General features: G+C 38.8%; 1 protein-coding gene across 1 annotated transcript in view; it reads right to left on the bottom strand.

Annotated features, from left to right (window-relative positions):
- Window positions 1-4,547: 4,547 nt before the first annotated feature.
- Window positions 4,548-22,099, bottom strand: part of LOC109412949 (serine/threonine-protein kinase S6KL) — a 102,325-nt gene continuing 84,773 nt past the window's right edge. The window contains exons 8-9 of the mRNA XM_029861848.2: window positions 5,639-5,899; window positions 4,548-5,455 (exon numbers count right to left, since the gene is read on the bottom strand). Of these exons, the coding sequence (XP_029717708.2) occupies window positions 5,372-5,455; window positions 5,639-5,899 (345 nt within the window). The 3' untranslated portion in view covers window positions 4,548-5,371. The remainder of the gene's footprint in view (window positions 5,456-5,638; window positions 5,900-22,099) is intronic.

The following is a 22,099-nucleotide window of genomic DNA, read 5'->3' as shown; positions in this document are numbered from 1 at the left end:
CCCCGTGTTTTATATTTTTAAAACAAGTACTGGGGTATCAGTTATCAATTGCAATTAAAGGATTCGATAATCTAAATTATTTTGGATAACCTTCAGTTTTTCATCACACAAACACATCAAATCTCAAAAAATAATCACAGATTGAAATCTTAGGAGTATGAACATGATGAGAGAAGGCTTGTGGAATATATTCGATAGAATTTTTATAGCAAAACATTGATTTTTTACTAAATTCTACATATAAAAATGAGTTTCTGGAGTATTGAGTGCAATGCACAATAAATTTAGCTATCAAAAATTATTATCTTTGTAATAATAAATGCTTAATGGTACATCAACATATGATTACATGCTATTCATGGTTAGTTTTCTTTTTTTGGGTTGTTTTTTAATGTTTTATTAACAAATTTTGAGCAACACACATTTATCTACATGAAAGTACAAGGGCATTGCATACTTTTAGGCGTTTATAAATGTATGGAGATTAATATCCCAATTTACAAAATTGTTTCCATTTCGTTAAAACATACTTCGTTAAGAGATTCAAGGCCAGATTTGGAATCTACTATGATGAATCTATCGAGAATAAGAGTCCATTCATTGAAAAAATAGTTGTAACGAAGTCGTATAGCAGATTGTTTGAAGGGGTTGATAAATGACAAAAATATCAACAATTTTTATTTTTTGCCCAAAAAGTTGTACATAAACTAGATTTTAATGAAAATACGTCTAAGATGAGCTCTCATATGTATAAAATTGATTAACGTTTACCTTTTTTTAACTGGTTGAAGCAATCATAGTTATAAGATAAATTACACAATGCCAGCCGCACTATCAAAGTTAGGGGCTGTCCATAAACCACGTGGTCATTTTTTGGGACTTTTCAAACCCCCCCCCCCGTAGTCATTAGTCCATACAAAAAATTTTATTTGTCCATACAAAATGGTCATTGGCCGAAACCCCCCCCCCCCCCCCCCTCATGACCACGTGGTTTATGGACAGCCCCTTACCCGCATTATCAAAGATACCCCATTTTACGGTACGAGATTCTTTCCGGAGTATCTTCTGCGAATTCTTTAGGAATTCCTTCTAAAACCCTTCCACAAATCCTACACAATCCCTGACAAGAACTACATTCAGTATTCCTCTAAAAGCTTCCCTGAGATCCCTCCAGGAACTCCTTCTGTTTTTTTTTCGGGAGCTACTTCTGATTTAAGTATTCCTTCTGGGATTCCTACAATAATTTCACCAGGTAAACTTACTGTGATTTTTTCCAGGATTCTTTCGGAAATTCCTTCCGGGATTCCTTCGGGAATTTTTTCTGGGTGATTGTCAGGAATTACTTTTCAGGAGCTTCTTCCGGGATTCCTCTTAGAGCTTCTTCTAGGAATTCTTTCAGAAACTGATTCCGGGATTTCTTCGAGAAATTTTTCCAGGAATCTTCTAGGGAATCTTTTTTGGTTTCTACCAAGAGCTCCGTCAGAAATTCTTGCAGACCCTTCTGAAATTCTTTTCTGAAGTTCATTATGATTTTTTGGAGTATTTTGTTTTTGGAATTCCTCATGTAGTTTCTGTAGGATTTTCTTGAATAAACACAGGAAAAAGCAACTTAGTTATAGCTCTCTCCTAAAGGAATTCTAGGATAAGTTTGTGGAGAAACCACGGAAGGAATACCTGGAAGAGTTTCAGGAAAAAATACTCAGGTAATCCTAGAAGAAGTAATGCTGAAGGAATCTTGAAATTAATTTCTCCAGAAGTCCAGGAATCTCTGGAAGAATCTCGGGGAACTTCCTGGAACAATCCTGTCAAGAGCTTTTGACGGAACCCCAGGCGGAACCTTTTAAGGAATCTCAGAAAAAAAAAACTCCTGGGAAAACCCCAGAGGGAATTTCTGAAGGAATCCTAAATAAACTTCCGGAAGAATTTCATTAAGAGCGTTACGGCAGCGTTTCTCAAACTATGGGTCGCGACCCACTGGTGGGTCGCGGGCTGATTTTTAGCGGGTCGCGAAGGATTAGGCGTTATTGTAATAAATAGGGTCTGGGACCATTTAGGCAGGAACACCTAATTTGGGCACTTGCTGCTATAACTCAGTCAAATTGTCAACCTTCAAAGTCAACCCGATTGACTTGAAATTTTGAACATGGCTGGATGCTGTGCCTATCTGATCGTGTTTCAAAAATCAAGTCAATCGGTTCAAAATTGACTGAGTTATAGCAGCAAGTGCTCAAATTAGGTGCTCCTGCCCAGATGGTCCCAGACCCTATCTTCCACAACTTCCTTAACTTATTTCAAATAAATTTAGAAAACTCTCTTTAAAAATTGAAAGGAGTATTCTCTAGAAATGAGGTTTGTTCACCTTAATTTTCCCAAACTTCTATATTATGAGCCATAGTGCGAAGCCTATCGAACATTGAAACTATTCTGCATTCTAAAATTGATTCTGGAAAATTTATTACCAGAAGGTTTAAAATTCTGGTTATGTTTGGAAAATCTCCAAATTTTCTATTCTTAAAATATGCGTTCAAGTTGGATTTTGTGCTTCCAGTTTTACAATGCAAAGTTCAGTAATTAGAAATGAAAAAATTGGGATACAAAAATCAGGGCGAAAATTACTGAATTTCGATAACAAATCATCGAACTCTTGCTTATGTCTACCGAAATATACGTATATTTATAAGAACTTCGGGAAAGCTTAGCTTTGAAAAAAACGGAATTCAGAACATAAGTGACTCTAATAAAATAAGTAAAGTAAGTGTTTATGAAGGATTAGATTAAAACTTTCAGAAGAATACTGACCATCCAGCATTATTATAATTCTTGACATTCTCACCGTAAATATAACGTCGCATTTGCAGCCCGATATATTAAATGTATTTAAAAGTTACGCACAAGAAAACACGATAAAAACGTGATGAAGTGACAATATTTTTTTTATTCCTACAATTTATGACAGAATTCTTAAAAATCTGTGGAGCCGGAATGGATCTAATTTTATTATAAATGTACCAACTTATCGGAATTTCTTATGATACAAGGTTTACAAAAGCAGATTTCTTGGCATTCTAACGTTATTTTGACTATCAGAAAACTTAAAGAAAATTGTTAATTAAAAAAAGCCTAAAATATCTAAAAGTAAATGTTACATAACACAAGCTTATGGCATCTTTAATTGGACATTTTTGATACAAATAAGCTTATCTTACAACGGAAACGATAAAATGTATTTATAAAAAAAAACTGTCCCAATTTTCTAAAAAAAAATTATGTAGAAAAACTTGCTGGTGGGTCGCCAAATTCTTGTACAATCTAAAGGGGGTCGCAAGCTACAAAAGTTTGAAAACCCCTGCTCTTTTTATTCGGAATTCTAGTATATTCAATGATAAAAAGTGTCAGATATTTATTAATTTATTACACACCGTAAAAAGGGGGATCAAGTCTCCCCATTTTCAAAATACTGCATGTACTCAACAATTTAAGAAAATCTAAAAATTTCAAATACGTCATATTCATAAAAAAAATACAAGAAAACTTGAAATGAAAATGAATAGGAAACTTCTGAAGTTATTTTCCCTTTAAACAAACCATATGCTCAAAAGGGGATCAATTGTGACCCATTTTTGAAAAATACATCATAAGGCATGCCTCCATAAAAACACAGTTTTGAAATCTTCATCAATAATTTGAAGTCCTTACGTTGTGTATAAACTTGCAATAGATGTTTACCAGCCATTCTGTAGAAAAAAGGGTCTAGTTTTGTGTTTTTCTTAAAGTTTCAGGCAAACTAAGAAAAAGGGATCAAGTTTACCCAGTTTTCCTTACTACTTAAGTATTTCATCAAACTGGAGCGTCTGAGTTCCCCCAGATCTTGCCCCAGATGATATGGTGAGCATCAGCATCACTGCGAACAATTAGCGGAAGGCCTTTTGAAGTACAATACGCGATGACTTGCGTGAAAGTATCCGTAGGAGATGGTTCATCATGCGGTAAATAAACCGAACAATAGACGTATTTCTTGTTGAAGTTTCCAGCAAGCACACAAGTTGAAATAACACATACATGATGGTTAGTTCAGAGATGAGTGTAGCAACGATTGCGTTGTTGACACGTCCACATGCTCGAGACATGACACGCGAGTTTTCATTTTTGCTGAAATAATTTCGTACGGACCTGAAAAGCCATCTATACGTTAACTGGGCGATGCTTAAAAAGATTCTCGACAGACTGGAATAGGCAAAATCCAGCGACTTAACCATTTCTAAGCAATTCAAAGACCCACCATGGTTCACTTCCGTGAATTTGAGAAGTCACGATTTCAAGCCTAACCCCTACAGGAAGTTGATATTACTTTGTCATCAATACACCAAAGAGAGATAAACAATTGCTTCTCGCGTCTAATCTTGATCTCCTATAAGCTATCATTGTAATTGTATACCATCAGTATAACTATTCAATTTTTCTTCCTATATGACTTGGGGTCATATAAATATGACATACACAACACATGATTTTCTTTTTCTTGTTCCACGAAGAGATGATAAAGTTCATACATTTATTAGATTATTTATTCACAGTTAGCGGCATAATGGACGGATTGTCTGTGACATTACATAAGGGAACCATACCCATCTATGGCACTGTGTTCCCGTTTCCCTTCTACTTAAATCAAAGGTATTAGGCGCTATTTATTTTGTTTCATCTTGTTGTATGTTGTGTAGAAGTGGCCCCACATGATTACAAAAAAAGAAACAGAAAGAATCGATACCTTAATCGTCTAAATTTTGAAAATGGGATGAATTGAGGGGCAAAAGTTTGCACATATCCTAGAACTTATTCAAATTATCGATATCTGTTGATGTCGTCTTTGCCGTCGTCGTAATCGTCATCATCATTGTCACCAGCAAGCATTCAGTTAAAAGTTTATAAAATTTTCGCTCGATGGTTTTCTCCGTCAATTAACTGTAGGTTAACAATTATCATTTCCATCAAACTTTTAAAGGCACTCTTGTAGAGCTCTTCCACAAAACTGTGAAGGTTGAGCACTTATTAATAAATAATGGCACTACTTCGAACGCTGAAAGAAATCTCGCGCTCAACGTGGAGATTCACTTCGTTCTTCGTCCCTCCCATTCCACGATTGTCGTTTACATTGTTTTCCAGCACAAAAAAGTCAAAACTATGCCATTTAATCTGTTTATACACATTCATGCCATATACTGAACGATTGAGTGCTTAGAAATGCGCGGCTTGCAGTGCTGCTCTCCAGTTGCAGCAATTATACGCTCAAGCTGCTTTGCCGGCGAAACAAGTACCAAGACCAGCACACCACTGTTTTTCGTTGATTCACTCACAACACACGAGATGCCAATAATTACCAATCGAACAAATCGAATGATTTGTCAGCCTCCAGACCCAGCGCGACCGCCTCAGCATCCATCATCTGCCTAGGAGAAATCTGCCGGCAGAACAATAAAAAAACAAACAAATTTTCAACGTGAACCTGGCAAGTGCATGAATGAACAGATTATAATCGAATTAATCCGGCAAATGACAAATGATAATTATTACGAAAGATCGATGATCGGCATTTTTCACACTTGCAGAAAATTATGCGAGAATTTTAATTACACTAGCCTACCTTCTTCTGCCGCACGTCTTCCCAGTTGTAATTCTTGTACAGGGCAATACGCTGAAGTTGAAGCAACGAACGCAGTCGGTACTGGGGCTTCGTTTCCAACAATCGCTTGAGAAGATCTCGCGCGTCCGCAGGAAGATCATTGACTGAGTCCGGAAGCAGATTGTTCGATGCAGAGGTTGATTTGCGAACTTTGGCACGTTCTATGAGCTTGTCGATGTCTTCGGATTTGTTGAGATATTTCGACACGTCAAGTTGCGGGTACTGAAAGGATAATGGGTAAATGATAATTACTGGTCTGTCGTTTAAGTAAAATTATAATTTAATTCACAATGCATCACACAGCACTGCATAGCGGAAGATTATTTGATCGTTCTATCATGTCACGGTTGATCTGCTAAGTATGAGAATATCTTCTTGAACTAAACTATGTATCCTTCATGAGTATGGAATCATAAAATGTATGACAACATCATCAATTCATCTCAACAAGTTGCAAAATCATCTGGAATATCTCGGAATACTAATAACTTAAATGAGATCTTCAGCAAAGTAGATCAGAAGATCAAGATGAAGAATTATTTATTGAAATGCATAATATGGAGCTATCAAGGGGTCCAAGGGGGGGATGGTTGGGGATTGTGAATGTGTGACAAGCAATATATCAGCACAGATAAGTATCAGGTATAGGAAAAACCCGTACGAAGAGGGAGGGGGGATGTCAAAAATTCCTAATTTTAGCGTGACGTACTTAACGGATGCTCCCAATTGACGTTTCCGACGTTTGATGTGACTACCGTTTGGAGGATCTAAAGTCCAGTCCCACTCCATACGCACTCACAAAAACTCACGAGTTATCCTTCGGAAGGAAATAAAGTGATTTCGGGTGAAATTGATCACTTTTCACAGTTCTTGGCTTCTAATTTTTGAATAGTTACCGATATGGTCATACTTAATGATTTAAAACAAGTACGGCCACGGATTTCATCAGGCAACGAGGTTGAAATTTTTACTGCACATCATTTTATTGCAATAAATATCATTTAAAATAAAAAAATCAGAAATATTAGTTTCGGGGTGAAATTGATCAGTCAGTGAAATATCATTGTAAGTGCTGAAAATAAATTTTCCAGCTGAATTAACCACCCCAGAATGCGAAATGCTTTTTAAAACTTATACAAGTTTAGTAAATTCTTAATTATTTAAGTTTAAAGTATAATAAATCTAAAGAAAACGCCTAAAAGTATGCAATTTCCATACTAAACAAGTTATTACTTTAGCAAAAGTACAATTATATGTATAAATATCAATATTTATAAAACTTTTGATGACGAAATCGGGTTTAGCGAACACGTGTCAGCTATAAACATTCATTCGAATATTTATTTCATATACGATTCAGCTACAGTAACAAAAGTTTGAAAGGGTCTTTAAAATTTGTCGAACACGCAATTTCGGAAAATATTAAATTTAATACAGAAATATGTGACTAATTAGCTGTAAAACATGTAAGCTCATCATTCAATAACCATTGAGCCAGATGATGGTCATTTTCTACAAAGTGTTTTAAGTTTAAAGCTTTATTTTTGTCAAATAGAAATTGCCCTCACGTCGATCAATTACACCCCACTGATCAATTTCACCCGAAATCACGGTACTCGAGTTGAACTAGCCCCAGGCGAAAAAAATTGAAAAATTGTTGTTGAATGGCATCCCTCATTCCATATGGACTTGGTTGGATCTCATCATCTGCCATGCTGACGTGGGCATTTGTTCCGAGCTGCTTGATTGTTTTGTTCCAGCGTTCTCTATACCATTCAATGTTCATCGAAGTGCTCCTGCCACCAATATCCCTAGTGAGTAAGGCATACCTAGAGAAATTCCAGGCAATAATCCGAGAGTTATTCCTTGCAGAACCATTGGAGGAATTCCTATTGAAATCTTTGAACAAATACCTGCATTCCAGATGAAATTTGTGAAGAAATCCACGGATCATGATTTCTGGTGGAATATTTGGAGCAATTCCTGGAGGAATACCAGTAGTAATGACTTCGGAAATTCCAGCATAAATTCCAAGAGAATTCCTATCAAGAAATTCAAAGAAAATTTCTGCAGGCATTCCGAAAGAAATCACAAGAAAATTCCTCGAGCAATAGTAGGGGATATTGTCTGTAGAAATAACATGAGGAAATCCTGGAGGAAACCCAAAAGCAATATCCGAGATATCCATAGAAAAAAACCCTATAGAGAAACCTATAGAAGAATCCTGGAGATAAATTGTTTGATTAATTTCAGGAAACATCAATGGACATTTTTAAAGGTTCCTAGAGAAAATCCCTGTATGAATCCTCGGTAGAATTTCTGGAGAAATCTCAGACTCCTGAAGGTATCCAGAAAGAAAATTCTAAGAGAACCACTAGAACACTATTTAAATTTCTGGATGAACCCACGAAGTAATTCTAGGAGAAAGGAGTTTCTGGATAAATCCCTAGAGAAGTTTCTGTAGAAATTCTTGGATTACCAGCACGAACTATTGAAGGAATCCCAGCAAGAGCATCTGAAGGAAATCCAAGAAAAACTTCGGGAAGTATCACTGGAGAACTACCTGGAAAAAATCTCACGGACATAGCTGAAGGGATTTTTATAAAAATCTCCAGAAGAATTCCTGCAGAAATAACTGGAAAAACTTCAGCACAAGTTCCTGAAAGAACCGCAGTAAGGATTCGTGCTGGAGAAATCCTATCACGAATTCCTGAAGGGTTCCTCCTCCTCTCCTCTTCTTGGCGTAACATCCTCACTGGGACAAAGCCTGCTTCTCAGCTTAGTGTTCTATGAGCAATTCCACAGTTATTAACTGAGAGCTTCCTCTGCCAATGACCATTTTGCATGTGTATATCGTTGCCATGCACGAAGATACTCTATGCCCAAGGAAGTCAAGGAAATTTCCTTTACGAAAAGATCCAGGACCAACCGGGAATCGAACCCGTTACCCTCATCAGCATGGTCATGCTGAATACCCGTGCGTTTACCGCCTCGGCTATATGGCCCTTGAAGGGTTACGTTACCAAACGTTTTTCTAGAAATCCCTGGGAGAATTCCGGCAGCAACACCTGAAGCAACCCCAGCAGGAAATCTTCCGCAAAAACCTCAGCGGAAATTGCGAAACAATCGCAGCGTCGTTCATTAACCATGTAAACCAAATTTTGATCATCTCAGCCTACAACTCGTACATTTTCATTAACACAAAAATTTGAAAATTCATATGGAGCGTGAGCTTAGGTCAGTCGCAGATTAGAGGGGGTCAAATTAAAAAGTGTTCAGATTAGATGCGGTGAAACCAACGAGGGCCGACGGTACAGTGAGGTACATTTCGTGACGGATCTGGCTTTCTACGAAATACATCCCGGGTAGAGGTGGATGGCAAACCAAAAACAAAAGAATAACAAATTTTATTCTAGAGTATTTCCGGCTACGCAGTCTTTAATAAGTAAGCTAACGACGTTTGTTGTTATCCCAACGTTTCGACGCTTGGTGGGCGTCTTCCTCAGGGGGTAAATACTTGTGTCGTTATTTGTCTAATGTTTTGTCTAACTCTAACTGTCGGGTATGTTGAATTTTGGTACATGACTTTGAAATCTTTAGCTTTTTTCACCGCACAACTAGTAACACTGGCAATGGCGCAATTTTTCTATTTTTCAGTCCCTCTGAAGGGAGGGACCCCCTGAGGAAGACGCCCACCAAGCGTCGAAACGTTGGGATAACAACAAACGTCGTTAGCTTATTAAAGACTGCGTAGACGGAAATACTCTAAATTAACCCTACAGTCGTTCAATTACCAGTTCGACAAATTTTATTGTCATAACTTATTTTGTCATTCATGAGTTCTTCATGAAGAGCTTAAAACAACATGTGAATAGCATAATATGATATCATATCAAAATATTCCATTCGCTTGTCATTTTAAAATTTGGAAGAATAACTACTGAACGTCTTATTTTGCTATCATAACAAATTTTGCAATTGGTGAGATATTGTTGACCTTTTGCGAGTTTGATGAACTTGCAGTTTTGGCACTTATCAAGAACAACATAATGACAAAATTTGAATTTTGGTTATTCTAATGGTAAATTTTGATATTTGTTTGAAATTACTTTCCATCCAAAAAAGTTATAAGTTTTCATTTTGTTATTGGAATAAACAACTTACCCTTCTTTTGGATGACAAGGGAATAACTAATTTTGATATTGTTCTATTTTCAATAACTCAATAATGGTATATTTTGCAATCCTCTATCTTAATTTTTTTGTTCTTGGTTTGCCATTGTAATGTCAAAATTTGACATTCTTTAGTTATTTTATCGAACAATGTCAGTTATTATTTTGCCCTTTTGTCACTTGTTTCAAACAAACCAATGACAAATTTTACCATTCAGTAATTCTTTTTGAATGGTAAAACTTGCAACTGTTTTGTAATTCTTTTCTGCCCGGGATACATACATACATAAGGCGTCCAGAAACATTTTAAATGGATTATGATGGTTTCAATGGCGTTTCGATAGGATTAGAGAGGTTTTAGGGGCGTTCCGAAGCATTTCAGATCAGCGTCGTATCAGGGGGTTTAAAACCCAACACCCAACTACTTACTTACTTTCAGTCCTGGGCACCCACGGTGGTGCAGAGGGCCGAATTGAAAGATGGGCGATTGCCAGCCATCGCCTTGACCTGTGGCTAGGTCAAATTTCTGTCGACTTGCTTGATTTCGTTATTGAGGCTGCGCCAACATGAGCCTCTGGGTCTGCCTCTGCTGCGATGTCCTGATGAGTTCCAGTCTAACGCTTGTTTGCAGATTTCGTTTCCGCTCCTGCGTTCTTCCACTTTCGCTCCCGAATTTCTGTCGCTATCGGCTTTTGATGACATCGACGATAGAGCTCCACGTTGGAGATCCAAATGTGAGGCCACCATGCACGAATTATATTCACACGGGTAATGCGTCGAACCCTTGGTGAATCATGCTGAGTTGATGATGGCGTAACCGACACTTGAAAAAGGTTTCCAAAGTGCTCGAACCAGCGTTTCAACTGGTCAGCCGGGTCGGTCAGTAACTGTCCAGACGTGTCTTTAACGGGCATCGTAGCATTCATCTTGGTCTCACTAAGGCGGCGTGAGACATCGTAGAGGAGACGGATGTCGCCTGTGTATGCGGCTTTCTCGCCTTCGTCGGCTAGGGAGTCCGCCCACACTCTTTTGTCCCGTCTACATGAGCGTTTCACTTCCTTCTCGAAAGCCGAATAGCGCTGACGGGCTACGGCTTTGGCTCCTCGTGTTTTCGCTCGCTTTATCGCGGCTTTTGCGTTCCTTCGCTCCTCTATCTTCCTCCAGGTATCATCTGTGATCCACTGCTTTCTTCGGGTGCGTCGCTAACCCAAATAATTCTCGCCGGTGGCGATGAAGGCGTTCTTGATGGCACTCCATTGATCTTCTACGCTTCCACCTTCTGGAATATTCGAAGCACGGTTCTCTAGCTCCTCGACGACGGACCTTTTCACCGCAGCGTCTTCCAGTCGGCGTGTGTTGAACCGGCGCCCGATTTTCTCCTCCTGTTGATGGATCCTGGCAATGCGCAATCGGATCTCGCCGATTAGGAGATGATGGTCGGACACAATGTCGGCGCTACGTTTGTTCCGCAAATCAAGAAGGCTCCATCTCCATTTTCGGCTGATGCATATGTGGTAGATTTGGTTTTCCGTGACGCCATCACGGGAAACCCACGTCACTTTGTGCACCGGTCGATGAGGAAAGAGCGATCCCCCAATCACCATATCATTGTTGCCACAAAACTCTGTAAACAGCTCTCCGTTTTCGCTCATTTCTCCGAGACCATGGCGTCGTCCCATGACGTGCTCATAGTCCGAGTTGTCGGAACCAACCTTCGCGTTGAAGTCGCCCATGAGGATCTTGATATCGGTGGCAAGGAGCGTGTTCACCTCGTAGGCAAGAGTATAGCAAAATTTGACCCGACGCCAGTCTGTGTTCTCCAAAGTTCGGCCAACGGACTTCGCTCAGTCCTAGGATCTCAAGCTTAGTACGGCATGCCTCATTGGCTAGTTGTGCCAGTTTACCCTGCTGGGCTAGGGCCCTAGCCGGTTAATACATTCCAAGTTCCAATTCTTGTCCGATGTCTCGCGCCAAAAGTCGTTGCCGTTGAATCAGTTCGTAATCATTCATTTTCGGTTTCAGTGACGTTGTTTTGGGTTTCGGAGACAGTAGGTTGTGGGCCTAAGGTCCCCTACACACCGTGGTAGGGCTGCCACCTTAGGTATAGCTTCCGGTGGAGGAGCATTTCATACTCAGCCGCTGGATGCCAGAATAGACGCTGTTTGAGCCGCACCTCCTTGGTGAACAGACGCTCGAGACGTACCTCCTCAATCTAGCTGAAGTCAGAAGGGCAACAGTGCCCAGGCTGCACGACCAGCTAAGCACACAACTCTTAGTTGGCGGTCTTTGTCATCGCTTGACCCGTGGAAGCATGAGGTAGGAACTTGTGAGGATCAGAGCTATGTTGGACGCTCTCCTTTTCGACTCACCGTTTTGCAGCCCCCAACACCCAACCCATGGTAACAAAACAGTCAGGTAGCGTAGGTAATGGTTGCGCAGTAAGTCACAGTGACTTCTGTGCAACCCTTACATGCGCTGTCGTGAGTGTTTTGTAATCATGTGTGTTGCTTAGGAAGAATACCTTTACATCAAAGGGCATTGCAGGGGCGTTTCAAAAGATATTGTGATGGGGTCTCTGAAATCCTCTGAAACTTCCTAAAATGCCTTCAAAATTCCCCTGAAACTCCCTCGAACCCCAGTAACGCACCTGTCAACCTCTGAAACCCCCAAAAACGCCTGCGTAACGCCTCTGAATCCCGCCGAAAATGCTCTGAAACTTCCTTAAATGCCTCCAAAATCCCTCTGAAACCCCCTCGGACCCCATGTTAGGGGCTGTTCATAAACCACGTAGACCAAATTTCGACCATTTCTGACCCAGTTTCAACAAACTAGACTACAGTAGCGGGTGGTTTTCCAGTCATCACCTGTCATCATCATATTAGCAACTGTGATTTGCATAGTTTTGACTCCCCAAAATGAGCTTCGTGATATTTCTCAGCACTGTGTATATTCTATCCAAGCATTTGAAGGTCAAACTAGCGTGTCGTAGTTTGAATATAATCTTGTTGCATTCCATTCTACTACCTAGGTTCTGTGAAGACTCTCTTGATAAACATTGAAATTCTTGAAATTCCAACGACAGTCATAAGAAAGCGGAATCATTTGAAGACGACGAACGACCTAACAACAAGCAGCGTTGCATAACCTACCCATTATCCACAAGTGTTTGATGGCACCTACATCACCCGAAAAAGTGTGAATCTACTGCAACAGGCACCAAATGTCCGTTGCTAAATGATATAAACAACCGGAAGTTTTAAATTATGATGAGATTTCATTTCATTCAACTCGCCGTCGGCCGTTGGCTCTTCCACATCCTGGCCGCATCCACGGTGGTGGATAAAAGGGTGCTCCTGCTGGCGTGATAATCGTCGTTTTATCTGATTTACTATCATATATCACTTGCCTTATGCTCTTGAATTGCATACAGCACTTATCATGAATAATGTAGGTGTACAGATAGGGGGGTGAGCGCAAGATACAGCCGTGGAATGTGTTTCTCATATGTTGGACATCAAAAGATACTAGAGATAACAGTTTTATTGCTTTATGCAAATCATAACTGAAATTTTCTCATACTATTACAACTTATCAAAATGTATCATTTATATCATTACTGACTTATGTTAATTAATACTTTAACTATTTATTGTGAAAATTTAACATCTGGCTGAATAGTTGCGCATTTATCGCATCTTACATATAAGCTGATATGAGCTAATAGTAGTGTTAGATGTAAGGAAGGAGAGGCAACAATTTGATTTGATTGGCAATGCTGACCTTCACCTACAAAACTACATATTCCAAAAGGCAAGCATGAATCAGCTGTGGCCGTAATTTGCTCTTGAACGTTGAAAAAAAAATCTTAGCAACATTAGAATCAGGCATATCCGAAAAGTAGCCAGTACGAGGAAGGTATCTATGTAGAAAACGTTCTGGCGCAATAATGCTATGATGAGGTTGAATTGAGCAAGAACTTGACAATTGCTCAACACAACCCATGTAGTTTGACAGACACATAGAATATATAGGTGCGAGAAGGCATAGACTGCAAGAGACAGATCACATTATTCAATTTAATGTAAACATTTCTACAGCGTTAAATGGCCCGTGTCTGCCACAAGGAAGACTTTCTTATGGAATATATCTAGAAAGTGACAACGTGTTTTCATGAATGATGGGGGTTTTCTGGAATGCATCTATGATTTGATTATCCTATAATGAAGGCTAATTGAAATGCAGAATAGGAAATCAACATTGGGTAACTTTCGCTGTGATATCAATTCAATATCAAGAAACATTTCCCTCGTTGTCTTCGATTAGGATATTGAACCGTTACATCCCAATTCAATAGTTTTTTTTTGTTAATTTTTCAAAGAACAATGTCTGTTGCTAACCTAATTATCCGTGCATTGTTTCCATGTCATGTTAACCATATTTTCTATCGGAAGCCGCCTTCCATAACAGCGTGAATCTTCACGCAATCCAGCTAGTTGTTGACTGTATAATATCGTTCTTGTAATAACTGCCAAATCGAGGGCGGAACCGACAGACATCGGCGATGATCAACGATGAGTACCTGCCATAAGTGAGCTTAATGGCAATCAAGATGTGATTAGAATTTTTGATGCCAGTAGTGGCTTGCTTAATCGTGCGCTTACTTGTCCGAGAAAATAAGCATGCTAATGAAAACTAAACCCCCTTTCTACGCGGCGCATCAGATGGGAAATTACTTCTAATGAAGTCTGGTTCGGTGATGAACTTTTTTACTATTTATAGACCCATCTTATCGCTTTCTGCTCATAATTGCACGAATGGATAATAAATTGTATAATAAGCACCTAGAATTATTTGCATCGTCTTTCATTTTGTAATTACATTCTGGGGATTTTCAAGCAAAAGCAGTAGACATATTACTTGCTGCATAGGAGACTAAACTCCGTCAGACTATTTGTCTTGGCGTCTTACCATTTTATCACTGCAGAACTGTCGGCAAAGCGTGCTACCCACAAAACAGCAGTGAATCACTAGGGGTTGGTTATTACTCTCATGCGCATATCTGGATCGAAACACGAAACAGCCTGCGACTGCTTACGTATCCAGACTCGATGTTTTATAGTACGAACCAGCTTCGAATGAATAATTAGGCGATGACTAACCGCCACCGTTCTACCCACTTTCAGGTAAGTACATGCACTGTAATGACCTCCAGTAGCAGCAGCTTGCATCTACTGTGGGATGATAAGAGCGCAGGAACACAATGCTAGGATTTACTGAGAGATAATGGAAAACAAATTTTCTTATAGTCTACTCAAAAACATTAGTCATGATCACTTCACGCAACTATGTGTCACGATCAAGACATGGAACGAACTCACTGGCCGGAAATCGGTTGTTCATCTGTTCAGAAAGTATCGTCTTTGTCTAAATACACGGAATATTGATGCCATTCAGAGTTTAAAATTTTCATTTTCAGTGAGTGAAATTCAACGTGAATTTTGAAGACTGTCAACTGAGGGATCAAAATAAAATTCATTTTGGTGAATGAATTTTCTCACTAATTTATTCATTTTTCTGTCACTGACAATTTTCACTGAGAAATATAACTAGACCGCAACTCCCGATCATTCTTCCAATCACCTCAAAACTTGTATATAGTAGTTAATTACAATACTAATTAACTGCTCAATTTGTCCATTAAGTCGGATTGTGCGTCTGCTAACAGAAATTGGACATTTTACGACGTGCGTAAAAATATTCGTGACAGAGAATTGAATGAAAAAAGAGAGGCATTCATCTGACAATGAATGTGACCAAAAGCGAATGAAAAAATAAGAATGTCAATATTCACTTTCAACCTTCGATTTTTTTACACACTGATGCCATTTAAAACCCAATATGGCTAAAGAGCCCAGGTGCATAACTTAGATTTTGTTTTTTTTAAACAAAAACTACCTTTTCAGGCCAAACATGTCTAGAGGTCCTATCTGCAGAAGAGAGGCTCTCTTTGGTTTCCCTCTCTTTCGTTAATATCTCAGCTGTTTATTTGTTTCATGATTGTTTCTTTGCATTGAATGACGATCAAAACAATCGTCTTTTGATTTATACTGTAAAAATAGTTGAAAAGTGTACCATTACATTGCAATAATTGAAAGAGAAAATGAACTATAAGAGCCTCTCAAATAGGTCCTATCTCCTATTGAAATGTTTAGCCTGATTTGTTTTGTATCTCATATCTGTATTTTTTTTGTAGGACTGAGTACGAATGATAACTAAGAGAATGGGATTATCGGTACATAAAACGTCTATTATACAAAATAAGGTAGGGGAGACTGAGACTTGATCCCTGGGGAGACTTGTTCCCCCCATATTTTCTCGGAATCAAAAACAGTTTTATTCTAGCATATTTTTTCCAGAACAACATCTGGACAGACGACAATGTTTTGGCTACAATTGATTTTAATTGTGCATTGCATTATTTTTTAATGGCTGATGGTTTGTTTTCAGTCCATCAGAAATCTTTTAGGCGATTCCGAAAAATCTCAATAACTTTGTGAAAATTGAACCAAATCGTGTCAAAATTTCACAGCACATAGTATAAATAAAATACTATCAAACGTATTTATCCAAATAAGGTTGTTATATAAATATTTCAATTAATGTAGCTTAGTGTATATAACAGTGACATGGGGAGACTTGATCCCTCAAGGATTACACACACATTATACATGTGAAAAATAAAATTCTATTTGGAAGCCTCCATTTACTCGGAATTCTGGTATATTCAATGATAAAACGTGTCAGATAATTATTATTTTATTACACACCATTAAAAGGGGGATCAAGTCTCCCAATTTAAAAAATACGGCATATCCTAAACAATTTAAGGAAATCTTATAATTTCAAATACACCATATTCATCAAATGTGCTCAAAAGGGGATCAATTGTGACCCATTTTTGAAAAATAGATCATAAGACATACCTCCATAAAAACACAGTTTTGAAAACTTTAACAATAATTTAAAGTCTTTCTGTTGTGCATAAACTTGCAATAGATGTTTACCTGCCATTCTGTGAGAAAAATGGATCTAGTTTTGTGTTTTTTCTTAATGTTACAGACAATTTAAGAAAAAGGGATCAAGTCTCCCCAGTCTCCCCTATTGGTTCCCTTATTAGGCATGTGGCTCCCATTTTCATCCTTCGTAAAACGAACGATTGAAGCGCTGTTTATTTTGTTTCTTATTTTTGCATTTTTTGTTAGAAGTGAGCATTTGAGCAAGTATGTAAATAAAAAGAACGAAATCAATCGGTGGCGTAATCGCTTGCTTTCAAATAGGATGAATTTGGGAGCGTGAGATTACTAATGGCACTCAGACCCTAGGATGCCCATATGTGCATGGGATTAACAAGGATAAGCAGAGAGATCCTTGGAAAATATAAATCAGCAGTATATGACTCATAACCGTTTGAGCGCTGGACGACACCAACTTTTATTTGGAGCAAACACAGCTTAAACTTGTCAACGGATTTTATTATTGTCACGAGATTTGGCGGTCTATTATGTCACAGATGGATGAGCAGGCGGACCCATATGGTAAAGTGGCCGATTTAAACGAGCTTTGTATTAAAGGATACAGGCGACGAGGGTATTAATATATGCACAATTATCTGGTGTTGCTGGTGGGGGCTCACTTGACGAATGAAATGTGAATGGACAGATAAACAAATTGGTGATTAAATATTTAAATCAAATAATCCGATTTGTGTCATTCAGGTGGCTTTTTGATACGACCGAGGCTCAAGCGGCTTCATGAGATACGGGTTTTAGAGCGCTGCATTTATCATACAGAACATAAAGATCTAAAATACTTTAAATCGATTATTGACATCTGATTTTGCATGTATAGAGTAAGGGAGGGATTTTAGACCCCTTAAGAAGAAGTAAAACAATTTCGCCAAAACAATCTGATTTTGTATTTGTCATTTTCCAAAAAGTCAAGCCATAGGATGCCGTTCTTGCAAGTCGAACACATGCATTTTTGAGCAATTTTATAACCCTGCTTGCTGCAGTGATTCCATCATGGTTTCCTCCTGAGATTTCTTCAACAATGCATCTAGGGATTCCACCAGACATTTATTTGGGGATTTGTCCTGGTATATCTTTAGAGGTTCCTCCAGTGATTGTTTCAGGGCTGTTTTCGCGGTTTCTTTCGGGAATTTCTCTAGAGATCCTTTAAGGTATTTTTGCAGGCGTTCAGAGATTTCTTTAGGGATTTCTCTGCAAATTATTTCCAGGTTTCCAATAGAGATTGCTCCAACAATTTCATCTGGAATTATTCGAAGTATTTCTGCAGAGATCATTCAAAAATTTTGTACGAAGAGTCCTTTAGAAGTCCATCTAATTGTTCCATTATGCAGGGATTCCTCCAGGAGTTCCTCTGAAGATTTCTAATAGACTCCTCTAGGAATCACCCCAGAGATCCCTCTATAGAGGTATTTCTCTAGAGATCCCACCAGGAATTCTTCCAGGAAATCTTTCATAGTTTCCTCCAGGAATTCTTTCAGGTATTGTACCTGAAAGTTCTTCAGTGATTCTTCAAGAACATCCTTCACAAATTCCTCCAGGGATTCATCCAAGAATTTCTTCAGGCATTCCTTCAGGAGTTCCTCTAGGGAATCTTCTAGATATTGCTCTAGGAATTCCTCCAGGAATTCTTTTAGGAATAGCTTCAGGCATTCCTCCAGGGAATTCTACAGGGATTCCTCCATGGAATTCATCCAGGCATTCCTCTAGGATTTCAGGGACTGCTCCAGGAATACTTTTAAGAATTCCACCAAGAATAACCCCAGAAATTCCTTCACGAAATGATCCAAGGATTCCTTCAGAAATTCCCCCAGGAATTTCTTTCAGAATTCATCGAGGTATTTGTCCAGATTTCCTCTAGGGAATCCTCCAAGAATTTATCCAAGGATTCCTTTAGGATTTCTTCCAGGGTTTGCTCCAGGAATTCATCCCAGAATTTCTGCAGTGAGTCCTCCAGGAATTTCTCCAGGGATTCCTCCAGAGTTTCCTCAAGATATTCCTGCAGGAATTCCTTCAGGAATTCCTCCATGGATTCATCCAGGAATTTCCCTAGAAATTTATCCCGGAAAAATTCCAGGCATTCGTCGAGAAATTTCTCCAAAGATGCTTCCAGGAAATCCTCCAATTATTCCTTCAGAAATTCCTTCGGGGGTTTCTCCAAGAATTCCTCTTGCGGTTTCTCCAGGAGTTCCTCTAAAAATTCCGCTAAAGTTTCCTCTAGAAGCTCCTCTAGAGATTCCACCACGGATTCCTCCAGTAATTCTTCCAAGAATTCCTACAGGGATTCTTTCTGAAAGTTCTCCGGGGATTTTTTCAAAAAAAAAAAAAACTCCAGAAATTCTCCAAGAATTTCTATAGGGGTTCCTCCAGGCATTCCTTCATGAGTTTCTCTAGGGAATCCACTAGAGATTGCTTTAGGAATACCTCCAGGAATTCTTTTAGGAATACCTCCAGGAAATCTTTTATGACTACCTCCAGGCATTCATCCAGGGATTCCTCCAAGGGATTCATCCAGACATTCCTCTAAGATTTCATTCAGGGACTCGTCCAAGAATAGTTTTAAGAATTCCACCAGGAATTACCCCAGAAATTCTTCCAGTAATTGATACATGAATTCCTTCACAAAGTACTACGGGAAGTTCTTCAGTTTCTCCAGGAAAACCTCCTCGCGGAGTTTTTTTTTTTTTTTTTTTTTGCTAGGTTTCTAGCTGCACTCTGAATAGAGTTGAAACTTCTACACTAGACCCGAAGATAGAAAAGAGTACGTAATCTTTCAGAAGCAGTTTGCCAGCCGTACGCGGAAAATGATATCCATTAAGACACTGTTGCAACTGACTCAGAAAGATACGGTAGAAGATTGGAAAGTTTTCAATTGGTCAGTCAGTCAGGATTTGCCTATGTAGTGTTATGGTCACACGGTTTGTGTTTGTCTCCTTGTTTGATTTTGTGGTATGGTTGAATGTGTTTTTCTCCTCGTTAAGTCAGTTGTCGTATGTTGTTTTTTTTATTCATCGAATCAATCGAACCCTGTATGTTAAAATATAGTCGATCCTGTGTCAAATTGTTTTCTTGATTTCGCTAATCGTTTTCTACTTGTGTTCATCTCTTGTGTCCTTAAATTGTCATCGTTCCAAAATCCACAGAAACATGTAACTGAACTTCTGAACATCTAAGAGATAATCAAAAATACGCCAAGTTGGTCAGTTGATTGCAATAAAATTTTAAAATAATAAAGATTTCATGTCAACTTTCATCCCGCTACAAATACTATTAAAAACATTTAAATTCGTTCAATTGTCCTATCGGTCCTACCTAGATGAACCATGTCATTTTCTCAAGCGTAGCCTAGAAATGTCAACCTAGTCATACACAAGTAACGTTGTTCAGTTAATATAAAGCAGTCAGTTTTTGTCCAAAATGTCACGTCGAACGCATTGACGTCAACAATGCGTTTAAGTGTTCGCACGTTAGCTTCGAATCTATCAGCACAATTAAGTGCTGCAAATCTCCTTCCCACTATTAGTTCTTCGGTCGATTTTAATTGCATTATTTAATGAAAATATGACCCACTAACATTGTAAAAATTCGAAAAAGCGACTATGACATCAATAAATTACTAATCAAAATCAACCGAGAAAAGTGGGAAATAGAGCCCAAACAACATTTTGAAATCAGCTGGCTGTAAAAGGTTCCAAAACCTGTCACAAATCCTATAATACTTTTATTAGGATTTGTAACGATCATCAAAACCTTCTCAAATCCAACCGACTTGGAACTATTGCTTGGGAATAGACTCTACTGAGCCCCGGCGGTTCCTCCTGTTTATCGAGCATGTTTGATGCATATGATCAGCCATACTCCATCTGCAGCAGCCGGTTCGTGATGAACCGTTGGAGGCGCATTAAAGTGTTAAAAAGGTGATATGTTTCACTAAAGAACACTACATTACAATAATCAAAATGAAACTCCTTCACTTTAATACCGTCAACCCCTGCGAACTTGGCCAGGGAAAACCTCCTCGCGGAGTTTATGCAGTAGTAATTCTCGCTGAAACCAGGCCGCTACATAAAGTCTGGGATTTCAATTTTTTCTTGCTTTTTCGCTAGAATGAGTTGTATTGTATTGTGAAGTTTTGTATATGTTACAACATTAAATTTTGAGATATTATGCGATAAATTAGGTGCAATTTGATGAAAAATTGTCATTTTTGTCACCTTGTCAGCCCCTTGCCAAGCGAGCAGTCCATCAATTTAACCCAACTAAAGTGGGTTTCATCCTTTGTTACCACATTCTAGCGAATAAGCAAGAAAAAATTGAAATCCCAGACTTTATGTAAATGGTGGTTTGGTTTCAGCGAGAATTACTCACAGGCATTTTTTCAAGAATTACTCCAAGGATTCCTGCATGAATTCCTGAGATTCCTCTAGAAATTCCACCAAGGATTTCTTCAAGAATCCCCAGGAAATCCCCCAGGGTTTCCTCCAGAAATTTTCCCTCCAGGGATTCCTCCAACGATTCCTCTAGAGATAGCCAGAAATTTCTTCAGGGATTCCTCTAAAGATTCATGGAGAGATTCCTCCAAGAATTCTTCGGATGATTCCTCCAATAATTTATTCAGATATTCCTCCAAGAATTCCTCCTGGAACTCCTCCAGAAATTCCTATCGGATTTCCTCTAGAATTTTCTTCTTGTTTTGTTTCTTGTAAGTACCTCAAGAATTGTTCTAGGGATTTCTCCAGGAATTCCTCCTGGAATTCCTTTAGGGATTTGTCCAGAAGTTCCGCAAGGCATTCCTTCAGAAAATCCTCCAAGGATCTTTCCAAGAATTCCCCAGAAATTCTTCCAAGAATTTCTCCAGAAATTTTTCTAAGGATTCCTCCCGAAATTTCTCAAGAGGTTTCATCATAAATTTCTCCAGGAATTCCTCCCAGAATTCCTCTAGGGAATCCCCCAGGAACTCATCCGGGGATACCTTCAGGATTTCTCCCAGGGTTCGCTCCAGTGTATCCAGGTATTCCTGCAGGAATTTCTTCAGGAATTCCTCCATGGATTCATCCAGGGGTTTCTCAAGAAATTTATCCAGGCATTCGTTCAAGAATTTCTCTAGAGATTCCTCCAGGAAATCGTCCAATTATTCCTTCCGAAATTCCTCCAGAAATTTCTCC

The sequence above is a fragment of the Aedes albopictus genome, chromosome 1 (assembly GCF_035046485.1).
Source record: "Aedes albopictus strain Foshan chromosome 1, AalbF5, whole genome shotgun sequence".
NCBI classification, from domain to species: domain Eukaryota; kingdom Metazoa; phylum Arthropoda; class Insecta; order Diptera; family Culicidae; genus Aedes; species Aedes albopictus.
Note: the sequence above shows the minus strand (reverse complement) of the source record. Positions and strands in the feature narration are given on the sequence as shown.